This window comes from Balaenoptera musculus, chromosome 16, assembly GCF_009873245.2.
Source record: "Balaenoptera musculus isolate JJ_BM4_2016_0621 chromosome 16, mBalMus1.pri.v3, whole genome shotgun sequence".
In the NCBI taxonomy this organism is placed as follows: Eukaryota; Metazoa; Chordata; class Mammalia; order Artiodactyla; family Balaenopteridae; genus Balaenoptera; species Balaenoptera musculus.
In genome coordinates this window covers 12,137,434-12,165,343 of record NC_045800.1, presented here as the reverse complement: position 1 = coordinate 12,165,343, position 27,910 = coordinate 12,137,434, and the positions used below count along the sequence as shown (strand labels likewise).

Genomic DNA, 27,910 nt, shown 5'->3' with positions numbered 1-27,910 from the left:
TCACACTGGAAGTATATTAAGGCCATGTCTTCTGATATCCATTCCCAGAGGTTTCTTTCAGCTGGATTAAAGCCTCCAGCTCCAGGGCAAGCCCAAGGTTGTGGCCCCCATCATTAATGCTCTTCCCATCTACCAGAGCAGACAGTTTAAGCTTCACACCAGGCCTCAGAGTCTGAGTGTAGCCCATTCCAACTAAACTAGAGTTGTTGACTTTTGCAGAAATGGGAGGCAGTGAGATCCAAACGATATTTAGCTACAATGCCAAAGCGAGTGCAGTTGGTTCCTGATGTCCAAGCAAGGTTTACTGAAGTGTCAAGATCTTCACATACTTTTTGATAAACTGATCCTCCAAATTCTGGCCCATCATTGACCTTAGTGTGTAGCTGGAAGTCCCCAGTCCTGTAGCCCACTGCAAGGTTATTCCTTGTCAGCATCAAAGGTCATTTGGTACCCAGCAAGCCAGCCCTCATAACCAAAGACTGCTGAACCGTGGATTGCAGGTCCAGGAAAATCAAAGTCAACACCACAACCAAGGTTTATACATTCCCTCTTGTAAGAAGACTTGATTTTACCACTTTTCTTTCCTGTTTGGTGAAAAGGTGGTATCAAATGTCAGTTTCAAACCTTGACAAATCTGGTCTTCAAGAGCGATTTCAGAGTATTATCAGTGTTGCACTTTTCTGTGAAAGTCAGACCACACTCACACCATTTATATTTGGTCTCCAAGGTCCCGGTAACTTTACCAGTGTCTGCGTTAGATGAACCAGATGTTGAGAATTCCACGCCACTGCATGACTTTGTTTTCACATCCAGTTTCACCAACCCAAAACCAAATCCTTGGTTGAAAATATCTCTGGCAGCTTTGCCAAGGTCAGCATATGATGGAGGAATACACATTGGCTGCGGGCAGTTCTGTCCGTAGGTCACTATGGCGAGGCCAAGGGGAGAGGTGAGCCGGTGGTCTCCTGGGGGGGAGGGGGAGGCGCCGCTGCCGCCCGGCTAGCAGCTGAGTCCGCTCAGCTCGCTCGGGGTCTGGCTGCAGCTCTAAAGTGGTTTCTATCATTGTTAACATCGAAAAGGAGAGGCTGCATCTGATTAAGTTTTAAAAAAGCATCAATACTCCCTCTTCTGGCCTTAAGGCTATACCAACAGAAATTCTCACCACTACTCACACCAGGAAGAATGTAAGTGCCTATAGCCACTATAAATTTGCAACTAACATTCTGTGAAACCAATTATGATTTTTCTAATGATTTTTCTAATTTCAGGGGAAAACCCAAGATGTACACTGCACACACACCGTACTCACAGAGAGGATAGCTTTACAAGGAAACTAAGGGGTTCATCATCACGGAACAGAGGAGGACGTTTTAGTGGAAACATCCTAGCCACATTTGCTTTCTGTTATATTTAGGTTATTTTCTTTGATACCCAACAGTGAGAAATTTAACAGCACTGGTAAAAACTCAAGTTAAAAAAAACCCCAACTGAATACGCAAGCTCAGCATTATAAACAAAACACTTTGACTGTAACCACAGATCAACACTAAAACAAATTCTCTAAGTATTTTATTTATCATTGAAGAAAAAACACAGCAGCAAGTTCTGTGTTGGCTTCAATAAGACCAAATAGTTAATCTTTAACATAGCTACTACACTCCAAAATTGAAGTCAACACAGTCATTACTACAAATTACTTGGTGAAAGAATCTATTCTGAAGAGAAAGGAAATTAGGAAAAACAATTTAAACAATTCCTCCAAACCACACATTTATAAATATTGTCATATTTAAAATGCTTGAAAGGCATGAATTCTCCATAAATGGAAAAGCGGTTTGCTATTGGCAACAGAAAAAACTCAGCAACAGTTTACCAAATGCTTTAAAATTTAAAAGCTGTATCTGTTTTGGATTCACACTTTAGCAGTATTCTTGTCATTACAATAATGACTGCAAATTGGTTTATACTCACCTTCTCTCAAGTAAAATCTACCGAAAATTCCTCTGTATCCGGTGTGTGTAATGTTTACTGCACTTACAGTAAACCTAAAAACTTTCTAAATTTAGTAAATAGTAAATACCTCAAAATACCTAGAGGTATGTCTCAACCACTAGTGGTGTGAGAATTGTTTCAGCTCTCTGCTTTAGCGTCTTCAAATACATTTTCTAGAACAGAATCTTACTTCATTCCAAATTAATATCAGGTATTTCGAAATCAAAAGAAAAAAGATCAGTTCTATACCAAGATACAGGTGTTACTGAATACCTGAAGAATTCCCATTTTAAATTTATTTTTTAGTTTTTCTTTTTTGTAAACAAATGATTGATGAAACAATGCAACACCTCAAATTCCAAAAAATGGCATGGTTTTCCAACCTTCTGTGGATACGGTGCATGATCAACCTATTACATAGGATTAATACAAGTTCATGCTTTTTGTGTTATGGTGAGACATTAAAGAGTCCAATTTAGATTGGTTGAAGCACAAGTATAATATTTCCTTGAATGTCATCAAACCTATGTAAAGACATGAGTTTGAGTACATTATCTTGAGACTTAACGTCGTACTGTGGTCCATCCATCTTCATCAGTCTCATTTTTAGTGCGACGAAGAGATTCCCTATCTTTCTCAGCTCTCCATGAGGTCTTCTCTTTTTCACCTTCTCTGTCTCGGTCTCGATCTCTCTCTCGGTCTCTTGAAAGAGCCGCAGGAGGAACACGACGAGGGGCATCCCGCTCTTCGGCCCGGTCATCTTTCCTGTCATCAGCGCGTCTCCAAGAACTTACTTTTAATTTAAAAAAAAGGAGAGAGAATAAATTTGTACTGTATGCTATTAGCTCAGACTAAACAGAGCTGAAGCAAAAGGAATGCCTCAAATTACTCAGAAATCCTGTACTGAAAATAGTGATAGAGAATCTTCGTTTAAAAAAAAAAACAAACAATAAAAGCTAAATACACTTTAATCATTTTGATACAATTTCTGAAAAACCTTTAAAACAATATACAGACTTAGAAATATAAGTTTGCAAGCAAAAAGAAATCACCGGCCTGGGAAGTGTCCTAATTTTTTTTAAAATTTAGGATAAGGTGACAAAAATCTGGCTGAATAAAAATTTTTTAAAGGATTTTTGGCTCCTGTTGAAGAAGATTTAACAGCAAATAAATGAAACAATGTATTTCATTACGGCTATCAAAGAAGAAATACCCTTACAATCTGGTTGTAACAAACCAAATAGTAAAAGCTTGTGAGGCAACTACTTAAGTGCTACAGTCATTTTAAACAAAGCACTTTTCACTAAAGCTTCCATTGTTACAATTCCAGAGAAAGAATGTTTGACACTTTGTGCTTATCTACCAGGACCTTACTTTTTTCCTTCTTTACATAAAATAAACTCTTTTGTAAAATCAATATAGGTATTGCTTACTACACCACTGAACTAGTCTACTACTATACTTTGAATTTAAAGATGAGCTAAACTTCACAAAGCAACCAGTGAGTAATAAGTTTGTGAGAACCTTGAACTCTAAATGAAATAAAAGATCTACTTGTCCATCTTGGTTTTGGTGTTCATACAAATTTAAGACATAGCAAAACCCCGAATTCCCTCATATATTACGGCTCTCCAGTGTTCAGCGGTCATACAGAAAGAACATCTCTACCTTCCTCACGCTCTGGTCTGAGAGGAGGTCCTCTTCGGTCTCTGTCATCTCGTCTTTCTCTTAGATCACGGCGCTCATCTCTCTCACGACGGCGGTCATCCCGATCCCTATCGTCACGACGACTTGCATCTCTCCAGCTTGAAGATTCTTCAGCTGGTCCTCTTCTCCAGCCAGCTTCATCCCTGTAGCCATTCAAAATGACACGTTAAGTTCTGTCATTAGACTCTACGGGTTAATTTTAAGTGAATATAATATATCCAAGTTAGCAAATAATAACAGGAATAAAGTTTAAACTCGTGACTTGACCTCAAACTGATGCCTCAGGCATGGAGGTCAAATGAGAACACCTGGCTCTGCACTGTCCAACACAGTAGTCATTACTCATTCCAAATGCTCAACAGTCGAATGTGACTGCTGGTTACCATATGAACATTACATATACAGGACATTTTCATCCTTGCAGGAAACTGTACTGAACTGTACTGGTCTAGATTAGCACAAAGCCACTTCGACCAGAGGAAGTAAGCTAGAATTCTTACTACTAATAAAAGTAAAGAGGCTTTTAATAATTTAAAGGCAATAAACTGACCTCAACCACAAGGGAAAAAGCAACTGGCAGTGAAGAACCTCGACTGGTTCCACTGCCATAGAGCTACACAGCCCACAGCCAGCCACACAGCTCCAGCCTCCAGGTCCTCACTCTGTAGAGAGGGAACTGGTTCAATTAACATGACCTCTAAATTTTTTTAAATCTACACTATGATTCTACTAGATAAACTGGGGGGAGTGAAGGGGATGAGCACCATTTTTCTAAAACAGTTGGGAATGCATAAGAGAGCATTAAAAGAATCCTAAGTGTAATGCCACAGACACTTCTTTTACTTTTAATTAGAATATCAAACCTCGGCCGTCTGAAGCGGTCCTCGCGATCCCCATCTCTCTCTCTGTCCCTCTCCCTCTCCCTCTCTCTGTCTCTTTCTCTCTCCGGGTCCCTGTCGTTCTCATCGCGATCTTGATTATCTCGGTCTCTCTCTTTTTCCCTATCCCATTCACGGTCTTCTGATGGCCTCGATTCTCGAGGTGGACCCCAACTCTCTTCTCTGGCTTTTTCTTTCTCTCTCCATCCACCTATGTTTTTAAAAAAGAAAAAAAAAATTTTTCCACTCAAGAAACAGATTGGCAGCCATGAATCTTGATGTTAATCCATCACCATTACAAATGCTAATTAATTTAAGACACTCTACCTCATTTTAAAAAAACCAACTAAATTCATTTACCTCATTTCATGGAACCACCAACTCCTATTTATGACTACCTATTATTGTTTTTCTAACATATAACATATAGGAACTTTTATAGCCTAGGTTAAATGTTCCATATGCAGAGATTTCAGGTATAAAAATCTGTTCTGACGGTAAAGACAACTCATTTAAGCAGAAAACAAAGGGTGAGGGGTAGGATCTAGATCTCTGAGAGGCAGAACCCCAATTACTAGTTCATTTATACCTTGCAACATTTTCAAAACCTTTCTAACTAAAGACTCTTTCCTTTCACATTCATGCCCCCCACCATTTACCACCCGTAAAAAGTCCTGAAATAAGGATAAATCCTTTGGCCCTGCTCAATATCTCACACTTAGCCATGGGATGTCCAAATCTAGAAACAATATATACATGTACACACACATATGCATGCACACACAAAAAGAAACCAAAGGAAGCAGAGATTTCAATGAAAATGTATTACAGCTGCAAGGCTAATAATTATTAGTCACTAACATTTATATTACTGTGTGCCACAGAACTAGTCTAAAGCCTCTGCCTGTATTAGCTCATTCAATCCTACCCATAGCACTGAGCTAAGTAGATTATTCCATACTTGCTAATTTGCTACTTGCTAAAATCTATAATCCCAAAATTAATACTCTAGCACTTTTACAAGTCGCTCGCAGACACATACAGAGTGACGAAATATTTGAGTCGCCTGACGGGCCTGTTGTCAGCTGAGGTCAAACAAGACAATGCCGTCTTCTTGCTGCAGTTCTCCTACTTTAAACAAGTAGCCTTTTGGTGATCTAGTTAGTGCCACATTTTCACATTTTTGTGCTTTTTGTTGGCGATTTCAGTTTTTAAGTGTGCCACCAGCCCTACGCCCCAGCAGTCTCAAGCACAAGAAGGCAATGGATATGTCTTAGGGAAAAAATACACGTGTTAGATAAGCTTCTTTCAGGAATGAGTTACAGTGCTGTTGGCCATAAGTTCAATGCTAATGAATCAATAATATACATTAAATAAAGTGTCTTTAAACAGAAAAATAAAACAAGGTTATGTGTTGACTGGTTGAAAAACTGACCAGAGGGCTCACAGAAACCTAACCTGGTACTTCCCTTAAGAGCAATGGTTCAGTATTCACTGACTTTATATTACATAACTATCACGAATTAATGAGACTCTACTAGACTGTTATCCCCATTTTACACAAGGCACAGAAAAGTTAGGTGGCTTTCCCAAAGTCACAAAGCTTCACAGTGGAATGAAGTGAGAAGAAACACAAGTATGCCACAGAAAGCACTAAGGATAAAGGGCAGGAAGCTGCTCAAATTTGCATTTAGAACAAATTACAATGGTTACCGAAAAGATGTAAGAAAAAGGATGAAACAGCAAAGAACTCCCATCTTATACAATTAGATGGACAGTGGTGCCCCTGAAGTGTGTGTGTGTGTGTGTGTGTGTACGTGTACTGGAGAAGGGGGGGTTCACTTTTGATGGGTTGAGTTGGAAGTGTCAGTAACACTTACAGGTGCGATATAAAGTTGGAAACACAGGTCTGAAGGTAAGGGGAGAAGTCATCTGGAGAAGACAGTAACAGAAGTCACAGACCTGTATACATTACTCAAGAATAATAAAAAGTATGACAGGATGAGCAGGCCTAAGACTGACAAAGTAAAGAAATGGGCTCCTCTCGTGAACATAATCCCATGGTTGGCAAGAGTACAGACAAATGTTTAGTTAAGTATATTTTGTTTTTCATTATTTATATGAGGAGGCTAGTCCAGGACAGAACCTGAAGAACACCGATACTTAGGGACGGGTACAGAAGGAAGGGACCTCAAAGAAGCAGTCAACAAGGAAGAGGGAAAACAAAGTGCATATATCACTAAAGCAGAAAAGGGGGTGAAGCTATTTGTTTTGGTGTGAAAGATCTCAGAGGCAAGCTTTTGACATAAAAGTCACTGCAGAAATATTCAAGGAAAGATAAAAGACCAGTTTATCTAAAAATAGTAGTAATACAGCCCAACCTCTGTCATAAATCTGTTAAAATTTCACTTTTTTCAGTTGAAAAGAACACTTCTTACTTAACAATCAAATTGTAATTTGTCACCTGAGATCTGAGCTCCTTGTTTGAAATAACTTGCTATTCTCTACAGAACAGTGGAGATTAGCTGGTGTAGAATTTCACGTTGTATTTGCAAACACATCAAGCAGATTACATCTATAAAGCATCCAATCTGGTTTCTTGAATACCAGAATTTTACCTGGTTTGACAAACGGTCTCCAGGGACCAGGTCTTGAGTCATCACCCCTTCTAGGAATCCGATCGTCATCAGCCCGTCTTGAGATCCGATCATCATCCGTGTTTCTCCAAGGCCCCCTGTCATCATCTGCACCGCGCCTGGAAAATCTGTCATCATCTGCACTGCGCCTGGAAAATCTATCATCGTCGGTATTCCGCCAAGGTCCTCGATCGTCATCCAACCCACGCCTGGGACCCCGGTCGTCATCCATGCCCCGCCTGGGACGATCGTCGTCAGCGTTCCGCCAGGATGACCTCTCCTCATCCGCACCTCCTCGGCGCAGACCCCGGTCCTCATCCATCCCACGCCTAGGTCCTCTGTCCTCATCAGCTGTTCGCCAGCTTCCTCTGTCCTCATCCAGTCCTCGTCTAGGTGGTCTGTCATCATCCGCCTGACGCCAGACACCCCTGTCTTCCTCGCCAATTCGTCTGGGAGGCCTGTCGTCATCTGCATTACGCCAAGAAGGCCGGTCATCGTCTGTCCCTCGGCGAGAGAACCTATCTTCATCAGGACCACGTCTTGGGCCTCTGTCGTCATCCATGCCACGCCGGGGAACCCGATCATCGTCTGGTCTAAGAGAGGACTCTCTCTCTTCATCATCCCCCAAACGCCTTGGTCGATCTTCATCTCTTCTTTGAGGCCTCTCTTCATCCCGCCCTTCTCCACGTCTCCACTCCCTACAGAGTAACAAGCCAAACATCTTTAAGAGTAAATTTTCTTAAAAGCAGGTGATCTTTTTGGGAGTGATGTTACTCACTTCTAAAAATCACTTCAGTCTAAATTCATTAATCCTACTCCTAAAAGAGTATGTTCCACTAAAAAACAACACAAAATCTTACATCAACAATTAAACCAATAAGCAGACAAGTGCCTTTAAAAGGTATCTGCACTTTATGAGGAATACCTTAGCAATTTCTAAATCTATTACTACAAGCTTTCAAAACGATGAGAAAAATGTTATGCAACTGTTCATTCTTACTCTAACCTCAATACTATTAGTTTAGGGAATTAAAAAAAAAAAAGCTGAAGCACATATTTCCCAAGATATTTATAAGTCAGTAATTACAGCAGCACTGAAGCAAACATTTCAGTAATAGACAGGCGTACAATTCTTCATGACTCCCTTTTCCCCACCCCTACAAAATAAACCAAATGAGAAAAACACTGATAAGATATTAACAGGATCTATGATCTGTTGGTACTATTTTCCTTAACTCTACTTACTTCTCTGGTGGGCCTCTTCTCCACTCAGAATCTATTTCAGGTACTTTTCTCCATGTGCCTTCTGAATCTCTATCTCCCCAACGAGAGTCCTACATTGAGCAAAGTTAATGAGAGGCACTACATTAGCAACACTACTGATCAACATATAAACTGAAAAGGAATCTCAAAGAGCCAGTAACAAAAGGACAAAGAGATGAAAAGAATAAGTGAAACATTAAAGGAGATGGACTGTGAAAGGCCGGAAGAAAAGGAGGAAAAATTTCCCTAAGTTTTCTGCTCTAAGTAAATTGAATCCTGATAGGGCACACATGCCAAAACGGGTGAATAACAGACCATATGCTCAGAGCTTCCAAGGAATAAAGCAGAGTATCTACAAAAGTAACAAGACCAAGACTATTATCAAGAACCCTCCTCCCATTATGTACTAGGACAGTGAACACAGGTCTCTAATCTTCTGGAGCAGGATGACTTTGAATTGGCCAAACCAATGAACCATTATTCAACTGAGAGAGAAAAACAAAACCTCTTTTGAGACATACACAAAAATACTTGATAAAATATACACTATACAAAACAAAAAAACTTATCTGCAAAGGGGAAAAGGTGATATACAGTGTAAACATATTTTAAACTAAATCATGTTGCCAACAAGGTTGTAAAACTGTTAAATGATTTCTAAATAGAGAGATTAGCACTGTTTTAAAGCACTGGAGGCAATAAAACTTAAGGTGTGCTCAAAATTTTGTTTTGTTCTGAAGAGAGGGAAGAGTTCTCAAAATTTACAGACTGAAAGCTTAGACTTTGAAAAGAATAGATGGTAATCACTAAAAGAATAGAGAAAAGCACAACAAATGAGCTGAGAAAACTTCTGAAGTTTGGCTTAAAGAAAGGAAGAGGTGAGTGGCAGGGACATGGAAGCAAATTAAAAAACACCAAACCAAATGTCAGGAATAAAGCCGCATATACTAGTTACCATGTTAAACATTAACAGATAACTAAAGACTCTCCAACTGAAAGGGAAGAGGGGGGCCCACAAACAGAAACAACAAAAAAAAAAGGATGAACACAGAATTTCAAAAACTAACGAAAAGAATTAGAAACCCATAACCACGGGTGATTTACCTCATCTACTTCAGAAGATGAAGCAAATTAACAGGATGTAGCAAATCAAACACTGTACCTCTGATTTCACACATACACACAGCATTTTGTGCCCAACAGAAAAAGAATACTCATAATATAAAAATTAGCAACAAGAGTAACAAAACTAAAAATCTATCTATATATTATAAAACAAATTGAAGGCTACATAGATAACTAGTAGCAGGTCCTCCAGTAAAATTAAGCATTTGATACAGGTGTGGCACAGATACCTCCAGCTACTCACCTCTAACCTTAAAAAATAAGCAGTATTTTTATTTAAAGGACAGCATGGACACATCCCAGGAAAAACAAAGCGCATGCAGGCAGATGTCACAGACACGATAAAGCATAAAATGAGCTCAGAATAGCTAAAGTATAGGTGACTAAGAAGAATATGGTGACAGATGAAGCTAATGAAAAAAGCAATAAACATAAAAGGCCCTGACTGCTAAGGCATGTTTTTTACCTTTGGCTCTAAGCAATGAGTACCACTCAAAGGAAGGTCTGAAACCAAGAGCAGGGCTAACAATCAAATATGCATTATGAAAAACCAAGCAGGCCACTGTATAGAGGAAGATCTGAAGCTGGGCAAGATTACGATCAGGGAAAATAGTAAGACCAGTAAGTAATACAAGCAAAAGAAACAATCTGAATTAAGGCAGGAGCACAGGGACAGAAAGGAGAGGGAGGAGTTCAAAACACTGTGGTTAAGTAGGTACAATGCCACCACGAGAAGAGGGGATTAAAGAGAGACCCCCGTTACACAAGATAAAGTGAGAAACACAGGTCAGTTTTGGACATGAATGCATATTAAAAATAAACATTTAGACCAGCATTTGAATCACCTGGTACTCTTGTTAAAATGCAGACTCTGAATCAGAAGATTTGGCATTGGGCCTGAGATTCTGCATTTCTACCAAGCTCCTAAAGGGATGTTGAATACTGCTGGTCCCCCAGATTCATCTTTGAGTACCCTCACATCATCCTCCTAATTCACAGTAACTCCTTTCAAGGAACCAAAACAGTCCCTCTTCCATATGACTATGTTACTTTTTGTCAAATACTTAGTTTCATGGGATTAGTTCTTACTGAATTAAGTATTCTAAACTGAAGCCTATTATAAAATCCAAACTTTGCTAAGACAACTCTAATCCCCTCCCCACTGCCTCTAGGAACCTTCTGTCTTTGGGAAGACAAAGCAATACCAGACTTAAAAAGAAATGTGAATAATGTGATTTAAAACACCAAGCCCAGACACTGACACGTGCACTGACCAATGCATCATGCAAGAGACCTGGCTGATAAACACATCACATAAAAACAGAGTGATGTCTATACTTACCTTTCTAGAAAGTGGATCATCACCAAGTCTTCTCTCCTCCTCTCTACGACGTTCCCTTTCTTCAATTTCCAACTCCCTTTGACGTTTTTTCCTTTCCACCTCTTCTAATTTCTTTACCCGCTCCTGATATTCTCGAAGCTCCTCCTCACGTTTCGCCCGTTCAGCACGCTCTCTCTCTTCCCGCTCTGTACAACGTATCAGGTTATAAAGTGTGCCTCCTACCTCCACACTTCCCCTAGTGCTAGGTCTACTTCTCTGGTATTAAAGAGGCAGCATAATGTAGAAGGAAATTCTTTTTAAGAATTTTACAAGAGTTTACAATCAGCTAAACTTGAATATCAGAAATATTCAAGAAAACAAGTATTACGCCACTCAACACAACTAAAGAAGAATCCCTCCCCCAACTCCTGAGCATCTGGGATGCCAGGTAAAGGATAATCTGAGAGACTTCATCTGGCATGTGTTGCTCAATAAATGTTAACACTATGTAGACTACAGTGATAAAAAATAAAAAGGCAGAATTTTCAAAAGAACACCAAAAACGTGGAAATAAGCTGGCAGAGGACCTAACACCCTCACAGATAAAAAATTGCAGAAAACTACAAGCTGGGTTGTCAGAACCTGAGAACTAGTTAGTTGCAGTTAAGAAGCTAATCATCTTGGTTCCACATTCCTCTATTTTCTAAGTAAGACTGTATAAACTGGACCTATCACCAAGCTTACCATACACCTCCAGTCTGTCTATATAGTTACCTTTTAGCATTTTTTCTTCCGCCCTCCTCTGCTCTTCTTCTTCCTTTTCTCTATAGTAGGTTATTCTTCGTTCTTCTTTACGTTGTCTTTTACGTTCTTCCAAACGATTATGCCTTTCTTCTGCTAATCGCTCTTCAAACTGTTTAAGTTTTTCCTGTAATTGAATGGTTACCAAAAAATAAAAAACAATCAAATTTTCAAGGGCTACAAACTGGCAGTACGCTTTAAGTTTACAAAAACATTGCAAGTTTCGTGGAACCACAGAAAGCAACCTTTAAGAATAAAAACCAAATTTCCAAGTGACTGAAGTTCTCGCATGTCAAATTTTTAAAATCTGAACTGACAGTATTATCTATACCCAGTGGGTTTATTTTTATACAATAAATCAAATGATTAAGTCAGAAAATAAGAGCAGGACACTTTGATCTAGTTTTTTCCTTTCTGAATCAAAGAATAAGCAAAAGCTTGTATCAAAAGCAAATTTTATGCAGTCTACTTTCACCTTCAGAAAAATCTGTTCATAAGTGATGGTTACTTGGCCTATGAAATAATTTCAAGATACCTCTATTAAAATATTATTTGAATGACGATTATAAATGTTAGCTCAAGACAGAATGTACCACCAGGTTAAAGAAGAATCCTTAAGGTAAAACCCAAAAGCTCATGAATAGATGTTTCCCTGAAACCAGTAAACAGACTGTCACCTCATAAACAGACTGTCGTGCTGCCTTGAGCCGCATTACAAATAAATCTCTGTCTTCAAGCATCCGTGACATTCGGTTCTTATGTTCAAGAGCCTTTTCCCGTTCTAGCTGCATTGTAGTAATCTGCAAATACATGACACAAAGTTAAATTTCAAAGTATTCATTATCTGCTTACTAATTTATCCCAAATTCCTGACAGATATTCTTGAAGAATTACAAGAAGTTCCTTTGCCCCTTCCATTCTGCCATAAAAATGGAAGGGTAACACATCCCTAGGAAGACAATCAGGGACAGAAGATGGATAAAGACGACTTGGAGCATCTGTAAGAAACGGTCTTAACCCCATGGTACCACAACATTTATAGAGGAAAAACTAAAATGTATATGGTAAAACAAAATAACAAATACCTCATGGTATAATAGGCACTATGGCTTTATTATTTAACGCATTTTCTTCCTTAAAAACAACTGGAGGTTAAGGCAGGATGAATTATTCATATAGGAAAGCTTTTCCTTTGTGCTCCAAGTGAAACAATAAAAGGTTTCAGGGCACATGGAGCAAATCCTCTTAAGCATTTTAGTTGGTCTGTAACACTTCTCTTTTTCTAATTTCACACATTTAAAGAATTACCACACAAATTACAACTTCTAAACAAACTGGAAAAACTGGCAGCACTAGGCCCAGAATGACAACAATCCAATGGAACCAAGAAGGGGCAGCCTCCATAGCTGTGTGCTGTCTCCTGCCTGTGGTTATTTGTTTAACCAGAATGAGGTCACTCATTTTTACTACAAATGTGGCCGCTACAAGCATTTACAAATGTCGCTTTTGTATCGTCAGGTAAATACATACAATACAGACTAACAGAACTATAGAAGGAGCTGTTTAGTCACAAAAAACCGGACTGTATGACTCCACCTATAAGAAATATCCAAAACAGGCAAGTCTAGAGACAGAAAGGAGATTAGTGGCTGCTGAGGGAATGGAGAGAAAACGGAGTGACTGCTAATGGGTATGAAGTTTCTTTTGGGGTATGTTCTAAAATTAGGTTGCACAATTCTGTAAATACACTAAAACCATCAATTGCACACTTTAAATTGGTGAAATACGTGGCATGTGAATTGTATTATGTGGCATGTGAGTTATATGGCATGTGAATTGCTGGGGTATTTTTTTAAATAAATTTTTCAGCTATCCTTTGTATTTTACAAGTTTCATTTTTTAATCTCCATTCTGAAAATTTGTCTGTCTACCAATCTGTTAGCATGCAGCCATTAAAGCACCATATCTGGCAAAAGAATACAAAAATCAATTTGAAACCCTGTTCCCATTACTGGCAGAGGACTTAATTATAGCTTACAATCTGAAAATATTATAATTAAATGAAAACCTTACTCTTTCTTCTTCTTGTTGTTCCCACAGATCCATGTCTTTAATTCTCTGTTCTTCATAAGCACTCTTTATCAAAGGGATTTCTTCCAAACGTTTAGCTCTTTCAAAGTAGTCAATCTGAATGTCATGAAAACAAGTGTTGTTTAAAAAAAAAAAAAATTATTTTAAACTTGGCATGTTAAAGTTCACCAGTTCTTTCATTTACCTTTTTTTCTTGATTCTTTAAGCGTTCCTGAAGTTCCTTCTTTTCTTTCTCCAGTTGTTCGACCTGTTTAGCCATGATGAAATCGGGATCCAATTCTTCAAGGTCCTAAAAAGTAATACAAACGCACCATAATTAATGAGTATAAAAGAAGTGCACAGCGGTCAATATGGAGCACCATTTCTTTCTAGAAATGTATGCTAAATTACTTTCTTTATAATGGGCAAATGCTCGCAATGGGTAAATTCAGGCAATATAAAAATGTTTTAAAATAGCCTTATTTCCACTTGATTGTAGGGAAAAACAATGTAATCTTAACATCTATTTCTTATTCCTCCATTCTACCGTATCCAAACTCCATTTCAACAGTGGCTAAAAACTGTAGCATCACTAAAAACAAATGCTTACTTCAGAGATTAATGAACTAGCTGTATCAAAATGAGTGAAATAACCAAATAACCCAAAATAAACCAATAAATGGTAAAGAACTGTGCTTCTAAGAGACCCGAAAAAAACTGAAGTTTTTAATGCATAGTATGCTACATACTTCAATGTCAATATCTTTGAACGCTTTGGCACCCAGTTCTGTCTTCTTGATCTGCTCCAAACGCTCACGAACAGTTTTCTTCTTGATTTGTTCATGTTCCTGTAAGATACGCTCCTTCTCTCTCTCCTTTGCCTCCTGTCGCAGCCTCTCTTCTTCAGCCTTCCGTACTTTCTGGAGTTCAGCTTCCCTCTGCTCCAGCTCTTCTTTCTCACGCTGAATATTCAGACTCTCAAGCCGCTCTTTCCTTTCCTCAATTGTCTGACGGCGAGCCAGGATACGCTGATGCTCTTTCCGTGAATTTTTAAGGTATGCAGTAACAGCCAACTGATGCTGTTCTTCTTTCTCTTGCTTCAAAAACGAATGCATTAAAATAAATTTAAGTGACATACCATGGTATCCAGACATCAAAAATATTACATAATCCTAATATATTATCCTTACATGTATCTGCAGTTAATAACAGAAGATAACATTATTCAAGCTACTGGTTCCCAGTACCAAATACTATGGCGCTACTCCTATTTGAAGTCTTTAACAATAATGACATAGCTGAAGAACGTTTATCTGCTAGGTTGACTTTTCCCTGAACCAAATCTACTTTAAAGTGTTCAAGCCAAGGCGGAATACTAACAGAGCTCACAAACAAGAAACAACTGAAGCAGAAAGGAAAAGCCCAATCATAGTACTCCCTATTTGGAGGGTCATCACATGTGGTCTGTTATTGTACGGTTTAACAGTACTCCTTTTATCACATTACCCGAGCAGTGTATCATTTTATCCCATGGAAGGAAGCTCAAAGATCTGTATATCTGATAAAGATATTTGATAAAATACCAAAACTATCAAATACAACTAAATATCAATAGGAAATATATAATAAATCCCTTCTCTCAGACATCATCTCAAACCTTTTTGTGAAAGACATAAGGGCCCCTCAAAAATTCTGTAGTCCATTTCTCCCAAAGATACATACCAGTATATGAGCTGGCTTAATGACTTCAAGGGCTTTTGCAAGTACTGAGGACATGGCTGTCAGCTGATTTCTGATCTGTTCTGAAGGCATGCTCTGCAGATGAGGACCAATTGGAGCATCTTCTCGAGTAGCATAATTCAAATCAGATCCAAAACTAAGGGTCCGAGATGTGTGGTCAATACGAACCTTTGAAAATTAAATGGTATTATCAACAGTTAAATCTACATGCAAATATAGTCATTCTACAAATGAATAACTTGATTAAAATTTCAAATGCATTTGAGAAAAAAAATTAACTAAAGAATGTCAAATATAAAAGCCAGAAGATTCATTCAATAAAGCTTTACAACAGTGCCACTGTACCAAAAGCTGAGAAACAAAGAGTACGTGTTTTTCGTCCTCAAAGGCCTCCAACCTCAGAGTCCCCTCGCAGCACCTACCTGAAGGTCGCAGTGCCTGGCTGCATCTACTATGGCCCGTTCCAGTTGGAAAGCATCAACAAAAGGAACCAGAGAAGTCAAACGAGAAAACTCAATGCTCTGATAAATTTGTGCCACCTGCATAAAAAACACAAGGTTAGTAATAATAGCTATCATTTATTCAGCAATTTTTATGTGGAGTCTCATGATAACCATGGAAAGTAGAAATTTAGCCTATTTTTCAAAGAAAAGAAAACTGAAGCCCAAGAGTATGTTAACAGTACACTGCTGGAGCTGCAATTACAATCCAAGGCTATTTCAAAGGATTATGTTACATTTTGAACCATCACATAATCCTTTCATATCCTAGTTTCATTAAAAAAAAAAAACAACCTAAATGGTCACGTATTTGTAGCTAGAGACCTGCTACTTACCTAATTCATCTGAACACTTAATAAAATTGTTTATTTGTCTGAAGGAGACTGGCAGTATTACTACTTAGTTATACTGCTAATTAACCTTCAATTATTTGTATAGCACATAAGAAATAACACTGCTCACATATAGGAGAGAAAGCAGGTCAATGAAATGTGCACAAATACGAAAGTGAACATATAGTAAAAGCCCCCCCCCAATGAAACAAATGGAAGACAAAACAGGATCATTTAAGCCATATTATAAACCATAATATTCAAACTTAAGTACAAAGGTGGACTAAAATATGTTAAAAGACTGACAATACTGGGACTTCCCTGGCAGTCCGGTGGTTTAGACTCTGTGCTTCCAACACAATGAATACGGGTTCTATCCCTGGTTGGGGAACTAAGATCCCACAGGCCACGCAGTGCAGCCAAAAAAAAAAAGACCGATAATACTTAGTGTTAGCAGGAAAAAAGGCTTTCTATTTCTTGTTCACTACTGGTGGGAGGGCCCATGAATCTGATCTTTGAGGATCTATTAAAGCTTTAAATGTGTAGACTATGACTAATTCCACTTCTTAGCTACAGGAAGTCACAGAAGAATGCAAAGATACAAGTATAGAAGATGCTCACTACTGCAACATTTTATGATAGCAAAAAAACTAAAAAATTTCCATCAATAGACTCTGAATAAATAAATCATGGTACCTTTAGACAATGAAAAACTACGTAGGTATTAAAAGGAATAAGACATACACGGCTAACAAGGAAAAATGTACGAAGACAGTGGTCAACAAAAAAAGAGACAAAAGCAGTTATGAATTACATAATTGTTTTTCAAATCAAACAGATAAATAGTAAAACTAATTTTGGTGGAGGGTAGAATTTGGGGAGGCTTTCATTTTCTAGGCTATTCCTACATTTTTTAGTTTTGTGATCAAAACAATCAAGGGAGAAATTACAGTTCTTCCATAAAACATTCATTTTTTTCATCTTTACCTGCTGGAGAAGCCGGAGTATGGTGTTGTTTTGCAGCTGTGGGACATACTGTTGTAACTCTGGCTCCTTTTCAGGTTGCTCCCTAATCCAATTTAAAACCTATAAAATCCATTAAATTGAAAAAGAGTTATATTTTCCACACGACAGATACTAAAACACCTGAGTTACTTTTTCAATTTTCTTAATATACAAAACCACCACACAATGCAAAGAAATACAAAAGGTAACGTGCAGCTATTGACTGTTGTCTGAAGGTGACTGACAGCAATGGCTAAATTAGTCGTGCTGCTAATTTACCTCCAAAGGTTTATTTAGCACATCAGAAATATCTTTTCTCTTGACATTAAAAAAAAAAAAAAAAATGAAATGTGCACCAAATTCAAGCACACAGGACAACACTTCTCTCTTAAATAAAAATACAACCTAAGACTGCAACAGGGCTGGCTACGTGGTAATGTAACCAAAGCTTACCTTTGTGACTCTCTCACAGAGTTTTAGTGGGTTAAATTCGACTTCCAGCCAATTGTAAAGGTCTTTTACTTCTGGGACAACATATTGTAGCACATTGAATCTGACCTACAGTAAGCAAAACAAAAGGTTTAAATGCTGAAGGTGTTTTCAACTGGGATTCTGAAATGATTATAAATTAAAGAAAAATATAAGATTGGAAATCTGGGAAATGACTCTAAGATTATCTAGCCTCAACCTCACCTCCTTGAAATTTATGAAAAAGAAATCCAGGACCACTACGCTGAGTCTCCTGCCCCAAATTATGCAGCTCTCTACAGTGAAACCCCACAAGAATTTACAAGGGAAATAAAAACTCATCAACATAATCAAAATATTTACAAAGACAATTTGTGTGGCCAACATCAACTAATTTATTATCAATAGCAAGTAAAATACCAGTTTACAAACAACTTTATCACACAAAAGTTATTACAGCAGCGTCACTCCTGATAGCCACAAACTCAAAAAAACTCAGGACAAAAAGGGATAGGTTCACATAATATACAGAAACGGTCAAAGAAAGCACAGCTACATTCAATACATGAATAAATCTCCCAGATGGTGAGGAAAAGAATTTCACATAAAATATACAAACAGGCAAAATTAATCTGTGGTGTTATAAATCAGGACAGTGGTTATTCTTGGGGGAAATGGGAGAGTGTTGACTGGAAAAATCTTTTGAGAATTTATGCAATTACATTTATGATTTGTACTTTAAAAAAATGTTACAGTTTAATACATTTTAAGTTTATATTTGAATAGAACTCAACTTCCTTTCACAATAAAGATGCTGCTTGCATAAACCGCCCTCACAAAGGAGACAAAAAAGTGGTATAATTTTATAAACTCCAAAACTGCCCATAACCAAATCCTATCTTACCAGTGCTCTAACTACACGCAGTGCATGTGACCTTTATCCTTTACTTGTTGGAAACTGCTAACCCAAAGAGAGAAAAACTGCAGCAACAAACCAAGACCCCAAAGCACAGGAGCACATACTCCTACAGACTAGGTTCTAAACTGAGGCAACTGCTGGCAGATCCCATCTCCAAGACAGGAGGATGTCCACACTCTCGAGCACTCTAGGTTTAACTCCAGTGCAAAATGGGTGCATGACTGATGTCCCACAACGTTTGAATACTTCCCTTGTAAGTGCCCTTGTATGTTTATAGGAATAAGATGTGATACAAGCATTCAAATAAAATTCCCCCAGCCCTGATTTCATTCCTATCAAGAAATTATTCTATAGCCATCATCAAAAAGTCTACAAATAAATCCTGGAGAAGGTGTGGAGAAAAGGGAACCCTCCTACACTGCTGGTGGGAATGTAAATTGGGGCAGCCACTATGGAGAACAGTATGGAGATTCCTCAGAAAACTAAAATTAGAATTACCATATGACCCATCAATCACACTCCTGGGCATATATCTGGGCAAAACTATAATTAAAAACGATACATCACCCCTATGTTCACAGCAGCACTATCCACAATAGCCAGGACACGGAAACAACCTAAATGTCCATCAACAGATGAACGGACAAAGAAGACGTGATATAAATACACACACACACACACACACACACAATGGAATACTACTCAGCCATAAAAAAAAATGCCGTTTGCAGCAACATGGATGCAACTAGAGATTATCATACTAAGTGAATTCAAAAAGAGAAAGACAAATACCATATGATATCACTTATATGTGGAATCTACAATATGACACAAATGAACCTATCTATGAAACAAAAACAGACCCATAGAGCACAGACTGGCGGCTGCCGGGGGTGCGGGGTGTGGAGACGGACTGGGAGTTTGGGGTTAGCAGATGCAAACTCTTCCATACAGAATAAACAAGGTCCTACTGTACAGCACAGGAAACTATATTCAGTATCCTGAGATAGGCCATAATGGAAAAGAATACTTTAAAAATGTACATATATGTATAACTGAATCACTTTGCTGTACAGCAAAAATTAACACAACACTGTAAACCAACTACAATTTGATTTTAAATAAATAAATAAATAATTATCCAAGATTTTCCATTTAGCAACCCCTCCAAATAGGGAATGTGCTAGGTAGGCTACCATAATCTATTAAAGTACATTTCTCTCTAAAATTAATAACTGGCTTTCTGACCTAACAATCTCTTATGAACTGGATTAATTTGAGTCTGTTCCTGAGATATTAGAATCATTCTCTTGGTGATTATGAATTTAGTTATATAAGCCCAAAACTCAGGTCTCGACCTTGTACATATAGTGAACTTACGTTTTATAAAATGCCTCTTGACAGTTAGCTATTCATCTGGCACCAACCAGTACCTTTCTTACAAACTTAAACATCTGTCTATGGGTACAATGAGGACCCAGATCTGGATGTCTTGGCACTGACCCTGATCCCACCAATACTCACCCCTGAATAAGTATCTTTAACATCAGGGTGTGCTATGTACAGACATGGGCTCAAGACATATGGATTATACTTCCAGTTTGGCACATCTTTCAGTATTTAAAAATTTTTTTAAATACATATTTGCTAGTAAGACCTCTTCCTAATCACAATGCTGTTGTTTTATAATTTAATTCAGTCCCATAAAAACTTTCCAAAACACAAAGCTGATTTTTGCAAGTGGAAGCAGAATAAAACATGGAGGCATACAAAGACAGAGAAATACTGTTTTAGATATTAAGTTTTTTATAAAAGTTGACCACAAAGGGAATTTGCCTTGCTACTATACAGAGAACTATGTTACAAGAGAAAACTGTTGCCATATAGAAAATGTGTTAATTTTTATCTAAATTAATTGACTGCCAGTAAAGTAAGGCCTATTCTCTAATACCTGACCCTCTTTTTTCTCTTGTCCCAAAGTAATTTGCTGGAGGTGTACCACAATAACAACTAAGTCAGACTACTACTGTGAATCAGAATCTCTAAAATCTAAACTCCTCTAAGAGCGCAAATTCCATTTACGTATCACTTGCCTGGCATGTAACAGACACTCATGTGATAAATTTCCACTGAATTAAAGATTCCAATGTAAAACACTGTGAAGATACAAAATCTTAGGCTCCATATTCTGAAACTGATTTAGTGAATGCAGTGGGTGAAACCTAGAAATCTGCATTTAAAAAAGTACTTCACACAATTTCAGTGCATAGCCCTGATTAAGAACCACTGCCTTAGTAACATACAATTAAAGTTTAAAAGAAAAAAAAGTTGGAAACATTTTAACTGTCCAGAATTGGGCCTAATCTAACTCACATTCTTTCCTAGCCTCATCATCGTATTTCTAACACCTATCAGCTTAATTTTTTTCTATAGCCCCTGAACATTCTTGCCCATCATCACTTCTCTTACCAGGTGGCCCATATTATTCCTCGAAGCTAGTCCAAGTCTTGTCTGCTACATCAAATTTAACCCCAGCTCACTCAAGACAAAACACCTCAACTGAACACAGTGTTGACTTACACCAGTGGTTCTCAAACTTGTCCATGCATCAGAATTCCCAGCATTTAATAATCATAAATTATAAAACCTGACCATATAGCTTTCTGTTCAATGCCATAAGAATGCTAAAACTTATACCAACCATATCGTTAATAAGGCCAATTCGCGTTGGTGGGGCTTGCAGGCCTAGCAGTGTTGCAAGGCGACGCTGTTTTTCAACTATAATGCCGTCCATATCCAGAAGTCGAGCAATATCAGTACGCTCAGGGGTAATGGGGATGGAAAGAGTGGCCAAAAGGACTCTAGTAGACATTCTGGAGAACAAAGTTACAATCTGTTAAATGTGTAAATGTTACTTGATAAGCAGAAAGACACTTCTCTTTAATCCTCTAGTAAAATATGCCAGTGACAGAATGTGTACACCACCATGGTGAACTGCACTCATAAGTATTCATCAAAGCATGGGATTAATTAAAAGAGAAATGGACTATGCTAAAATGAACACTTGGAGAAGCAGAACTTCATTCACCCACTTACTACCGTCTATGTCTTCTAGCTATAGAGGAAGACTGTGGGTAAAATGGCAGAACAGACACATTTGTATGTACCCCATACTTCCTTATAAAAACATTTAAGGCAGCTTTTAAAACTAAGGGAAAAATGACAATAAGAAGGAGGAAAAAATTACAAGGACCATAAGTGAACATAATTATGGAAGGTGGGGGTCAAAAGCTAAAGCTTCCTTAAAACACAAAAGGAAAGTCAGGTTGAATTAAGAGCACCATAGGACACTAAGGATTGTGGGCTCTGGAGCACAGGAGTCAAGAGTTGGAATCTCAGGGCTTCCCTGGTGGTGCAGTGGTTGAGAATCTGCCTGCCAATGCAGGGGACACGGGTTCAAGCCCTGGTCTGGGAAGATCCCACATGCCGCGGAGCAACTAGGCCCGTGAGCCACAATTACTGAGTCTGCGCGTCTGGAGCCTGTGCTCCGCAACAAGAGAGGCCGCGATAGTGAGAGGCCCGCGCACCGCGATGAAGAGTGGCCCCCGCTTGCCGCAACTAGGGAGAGCCCTCGCACAGAAACGAAGACCCAACACAGCCAAAAATAAATAAATAAATAAAGGAGTTCCTTTAAAAAAAGAGTTGGAATCTCAGCTTCACGATTCCCAAAACTGGAACCTTAGGCAAAATACTTCATTTTCTGAGTCACAAGGCTGTTGTGAGGATTAAGGAAAATAACGTACATAGAGCAAAACAGCTTAATGATTATGACAGTACTCTTATAGTATTTTCTAATGCGAGAGTACAGAAACAACAAAGGAGTATCAGGTCTTTTCTTATCCCAAACAGACATGGATTACGTACAGGATAGTGAATGACACAATGAACACTATCCTCAAGAGTTTTTTTTTAAAAATACATACTAGAAAAATTCATTTATTTGGTTCCATGTATTGCTTTAAAAGCTAAAAGAAAAACAATCTGGTGTATATATTTCTACTAGAGGCCAAAATAACATGGTCTACCAATAAGATATGGTATGTGAGTTGCCTATGCGCAACTGAAGTGTACAATAAAAACCAAACATGACTGAAAGAAAAGTACACATGTAATGTTAAAAAAATAAAATAGTCTTTAGATTGTTAGGTTATAGACTATCTATCTACATAAAAATACACACACCAAATACTCTATACAGTTAACGTTTTATAGTTGGGAAAAAGTTACTTGATAGAAGTACTCATTTTTTTTGTCTAATTAGTTCCTAGATTCTAAATACCCGTACGTGGATAGAAAGCTCATACCTTAACACCGACTTTCCTAATATTCCATTTCCTCAATTGGAGAGTTGATTATCAGATAAAAGATAGCTACTGAAGACCAAGAATACTGCCCAAGAAGAACCATGCCGAGGTATTTTTGGTAGCTACAACTGGAAGGACTGCTACTGGCACCCAGTGGGTAAACCAGGGATGCTGCTGAAGATCCTGAATGCGCAGTCCCCTCCACAACAAAGAATGAACCAGCCCCAAATGTCATCAGTGCAGAGGCTGAGAAACCCTCATCAAACACCCTCATGCCATTTAGAAGTTATTTCTTTCATAATTTCAATACTATCTGACAATAAGACTCTTACCTTTGCATCTCTTCTTGTGTAAGATTCTTTCTCATTTCTCTAGATAAATGGTAAAGACGATGGAGTGTAGATGCATGAAAAAGAGCATTTCCAGATTTCCAAAATACAGTTGAGACTTTGTTATAATAATTTGCCATCAACTGAGGTTTGGGCGGTTTTTTAGACAAGGAGAATAGCCCATGAATATCTTCCACAGCTTTGAATGCTTCCTAAAATTAGTGGTACAAATTACAGTCATTGCATTCTAAACAAACAAATCTAATTCAAATCTCTTTATGAAACTTAAAATACAGAACACAAGAATAAAAATGGCAAATAAAATGCCTTCATGTGTGGTTCTTTTTATTCGTCTATAATTCAATATCTGATATGTTTCAGAAAAACATCACAATTACAAAAACACTAAATCCTTAAACTGCTTGAAGTAGATTGCCCAAACTTTTTAAAAAAAAATACATATTATCATACCGCTTGAGGGAATATATGTTTTTTTAAATCTGAAAGGATATAAAACACAATATAGAGGTTATTTCTGAGTGATAAGATAATGGATATTTTCTCCCTTTTACTTATCTATTTTTTCTATACTAAGCGTGTTTACTTGTCTTCTATTGAACTTTTTTTCCTCTTTAGTTCATCAGACAGTATTCCACGGGTGTACCCTACAGAAAAGGAAAACATGGGGAGAGAGCGGGAAATCACATTTCCACTTGGCTGAAAAACTACCAATTTTTAGTTTCTTCCTCCGCAATTTCAATTAGATTTGGTGGGGGAATCAAATATATAAAAACAATTCATGTGAAAATGTCTCTGCAGAATTCTTAGAGTAAAAAGGCCATGATGAGGACAAGATTCCCAACACCACTGGGATCTCCAATGTAGGATATTCACTGTGCATTGCTTACTAAGTCAGGGCAGCACTGAGATATCTAGGAGGTAATCTAGTGCAGTGTTTCTGTAGCTCTCTGCGTTAAAGGACAAGTTCATCTTTGTCATTTCTAACCGGTTGCCACCAATACTTTTATAAAATACAATAAAATTACTACAAAAATAAGATGGAAAGATGAACTTAGACTTTTTTTAAATCAGAGTAAACAGACATAAAACTACCATGAAACTATTCTTTAAAAAATTTTGGGGCTTCCCTGGTGGCGCAGTGGTTGAGAGTCTGCCTGCCAATGCAGGGGACACGGGTTCGAGCCCTGGTCTGGGAAGATCCCACATGCCGCGGAGCAACTAGGCCCGTGAGCCACAGCTGCTGAGCCTGCGCGTCTGGAGCCTGTGCTCCACAACGGGAGAGGCCGCGATAGTGAGAGGCCCGCGCACCGCGATGAAGAGTGGCCCCCGCTTGCCACAACTGGAGAAAGCCCTCGCACAGAAACGAAGACCCAACACACCCAAAAATAAATAAATAAATTTATAAAAAAAAAAAAATTTTGTAAATGCGTATTCCCCAAGCATTAAGCCACACTTTGAGCACTGAGGTCTGAAAAAGATTACATGATTTGGCTCAGAATTGACAGCAGGCATCAAGAACCAAAATATCTGAGACTTCCTGTCCAGAACTCTTCCTACTCCATTAGACAACCTTAAATTTGTCACCTATCTATTGAAATTAACCAACAGGTTATCAAGATGCAGATACTCATTAAAGGAAAAAAAAAGGTAATATGGGCTGTTATTACTACAAAGAAAAGCTAACAGTTCACAACATACCTGCCACAATTCCATGCTGATAGCACTGTCCAACTGAACAAGCCTGGTTTCCAAATGCATGGACTGGCTCTCTGGATTATTAAGATTGATTGCTGTACTTTGGTTATGGTGGCGTTGAATCTGAGACAAGTGCATTCTCAAATTGTCACACAGCTTACGGAATTCAGCCTTACGGGTATATTGGAGGCAGAATTTGAAAGCTATAAGCATAATTGTAAAATATATTAGGTACTTTCCACCATCAACTTAAGTATTTGAATAGGTTTTATTTCATATACTAAGGTCAGTTATTTTAACAAGATTTACCAAACTCACCATCAGTCTTTAGAAGTGATCAGAGTCATAACTCACTTCATGTGCCCTGACCACCTTTTGGACATAGTCATCAGTCCTGGTCTAGGACTAAAATACGGTTCTGGGAGAGTTTACAAAAGGAAGCGATTCAAATTTAGGTCTAGGAGGGACTCACCTTTCAAACACTTCAAACCCTAAAAGAGCAAAAAAATTCTGGTCTGAAATACAATGAACTTTCCTATCTAAGTTACTAGAAAACAAGCTTTTGCACTAATTAAAACTAAATAATACAAATTGGGGGTGTGTGGTAACCTAATTTCAACTGTGTACACAGATGTGTAAATGAAATACTTGCTCCATCATTAAAATACATAGTCATTTTCTACTGTCAAAAATGCAATACTAAAATAACTTTTGTCCTTCCCTTAAAAAAGAGTATTTCTATTTCAAAGGATGCAGTTTAACTACAAGTTAATATTTATCTCAACTGTTATCAAAAAGCCCTAGCTTATTTGTGTTAAATGAAAATTCACATATGCTAGCCATGTAAGCATAACGAAACAGATCAGCCAATCAGCCCCATATTAAAAAGAATGGCAACACCTGCTTGTGCCTAAGGCCAAAGTAAGAAAAAGCCAAGAGCCACTCTCAAGTCACTTACAGTTAAAAGGCTGCATTGACAGTAAGGCAAAAAGACAAGATTAGGAAAACAGATTTAACACAGTTCTTCAGATTAAAAGTGCATGCAGTATTAACTACTAGATACTTTTTATGATGATCCTGAGTCATCAAGAAGGTTTAGTTCTATATTCAGTAACACTGTTTAAGAAAGGAAAAATATATAGTTTTTCATAGAACCATGTAAGTCTTCTGGACCTTAAAAAGACTTTAGAAACCCAGTACATGGTTAAGTAGCTTGCCAAAGAATATGTTGTAGAGTCAAAAGTAGAACTCAAGTTTGCCAGAAAGCAATCAAAAAGTTAAGTTTATCTTTTCAGTCACTTGGAAAATTCCAAAATGACTTTAAAAGGTGTTTCAGACATCAGTGGAATATAGAGAATTACCTTGACTAATGAAACAAATTTCTTATAATCATTTATGTAATATTCAAATGAATGCTAATCATCTACAACAATAAAAACTATGTAAAATAAGTACTGCAGAGAAAAGGAGGTTAACTTTAACAGTTAATCTTTTGCAAAACCTATCCTTAAGTCAACTTTCAAATCAGTTCTTGTTTTACCTTGTTGGGCAATATCATGGTAGAGACGCTCTACTCTAGAATTGTTTCGAAGAAGGTCCAAACACTGTCTGTATGATTCCCACAGGAATTTAACCCACGGAGTTAAAAGTAATCTGTCAGTACGATCCTGAGTGTCTTCACCACTTACAGCACTTAGGAGAACACTACAAAAATATTTAAAAACATTGAAAACAATTTTAGACATGGTTTCCTACTTTGCCATATGATTATAAAACCAAAACCAAAATTGATCATTATAAAATAGTTTAAATTCTTACTACAACTCTGGACACACTGTAAAGCTATCAGTGTCAAAGTATTTGAATTCCCAATCTGTATTACAGCCATTTAAATTAGTATACACCCTCCTATCTGATGGTTGTAATTTTCCACCTTTATGAACTTTAAATAGTACATGACTTCTTGAGGTTACCGTACATTTAAAATTTCAAAGATAAGCATTCTTTCTAGCAAACATCTACTTCAAATGGGTATGATGGAGACACATGTAAAGAAAAACAATGAGAAAAATTTACTTAGCAATTTAACCCACACACCTCTCAGGAGTTTGAATATTATCCAGATCTTCTATGTCTAAGACCATCTGCTGGGATTCTTCTTTAGCAGCTTCGGTTTTCTCCTCTGCCAATTTCAAGTATGCCCTAACAACATCCTCTAGAGATTTGATGTTCACCTAGACAAAATAAATAAATAAATAAAACTTTCCCCAACAAACCATAAAATATTTTAAAAGCAAACTTTATGATACAAAACATAATAACTTTCAGAGGCAAACTCCTCTGAAAGTTACTAAAAGCACTTAGTAAAACATAAAAACCCAGCTGTTCATACCTGTTGACAAATGTTCTTATACTGATATAAGCCTTCTTTAGCCAAGTGGCTCTTGCGAAGATCCACACAAAGTTCCAAGTATTTCAACATAATTGGCTCATGTATCTTTTGCCATGTTCTATGTTTCTTACTTTTCATAACATCGTAAAGAACGTCCAAAGCAGGCTGCTTTTTGCCAACTTCAAGAAATTCTGGAAAAGTAACTCAGGAGAATTAAAATCAGTTATGTATACTATATAAATGCCTAAATCTTGCTTTTTAATTTGGCTGTTTTAATTTCTGAACCTATTACCATCTCTTTTGAGGTCAAATTTATTTTTGACTTCTAAAGCTATGCCAAAATTATCCAAGG

At 37.7% G+C, this 27,910-nt stretch overlaps 1 protein-coding gene, 2 non-coding genes and 1 pseudogene across 3 annotated transcripts in view; all 4 read right to left on the bottom strand.

The window, feature by feature from the left end:
* Positions 1-16: 16 nt before the first annotated feature.
* Positions 17-1,460, bottom strand: LOC118882889 (annotated as a pseudogene).
* Positions 1,461-1,552: 92 nt separating this feature from the next.
* Positions 1,553-27,910, bottom strand: part of EIF3A (eukaryotic translation initiation factor 3 subunit A) — a 32,274-nt gene continuing 5,916 nt past the window's right edge. Inside the window, exons 2-22 of the mRNA XM_036828907.1 lie at positions 27,559-27,749; positions 27,264-27,400; positions 26,707-26,870; positions 25,170-25,369; positions 23,454-23,662; positions 21,459-21,630; positions 17,824-17,928; positions 17,353-17,451; positions 15,956-16,072; positions 15,516-15,701; positions 14,543-14,890; positions 13,999-14,103; positions 13,797-13,910; positions 12,401-12,523; positions 11,697-11,850; positions 10,944-11,128; positions 8,459-8,547; positions 7,196-7,911; positions 4,563-4,788; positions 3,661-3,842; positions 1,553-2,785 (exon numbers count right to left, since the gene is read on the bottom strand). Coding sequence (XP_036684802.1) covers positions 2,556-2,785; positions 3,661-3,842; positions 4,563-4,788; positions 7,196-7,911; positions 8,459-8,547; positions 10,944-11,128; positions 11,697-11,850; positions 12,401-12,523; positions 13,797-13,910; positions 13,999-14,103; positions 14,543-14,890; positions 15,516-15,701; positions 15,956-16,072; positions 17,353-17,451; positions 17,824-17,928; positions 21,459-21,630; positions 23,454-23,662; positions 25,170-25,369; positions 26,707-26,870; positions 27,264-27,400; positions 27,559-27,749 — 4,052 coding nt within the window. The 3' untranslated portion in view covers positions 1,553-2,555. The remainder of the gene's footprint in view (positions 2,786-3,660; positions 3,843-4,562; positions 4,789-7,195; positions 7,912-8,458; positions 8,548-10,943; positions 11,129-11,696; positions 11,851-12,400; positions 12,524-13,796; positions 13,911-13,998; positions 14,104-14,542; positions 14,891-15,515; positions 15,702-15,955; positions 16,073-17,352; positions 17,452-17,823; positions 17,929-21,458; positions 21,631-23,453; positions 23,663-25,169; positions 25,370-26,706; positions 26,871-27,263; positions 27,401-27,558; positions 27,750-27,910) is intronic.
* On the bottom strand, positions 16,401-16,530 carry LOC118883179. Its single transcript, XR_005016963.1, has one exon. It is a non-coding gene; the product is annotated as a small nucleolar RNA SNORA19 (small nucleolar RNA).
* Positions 17,595-17,726, bottom strand: LOC118883180. The gene has a single exon (XR_005016964.1). It is a non-coding gene; the product is annotated as a small nucleolar RNA SNORA19 (small nucleolar RNA).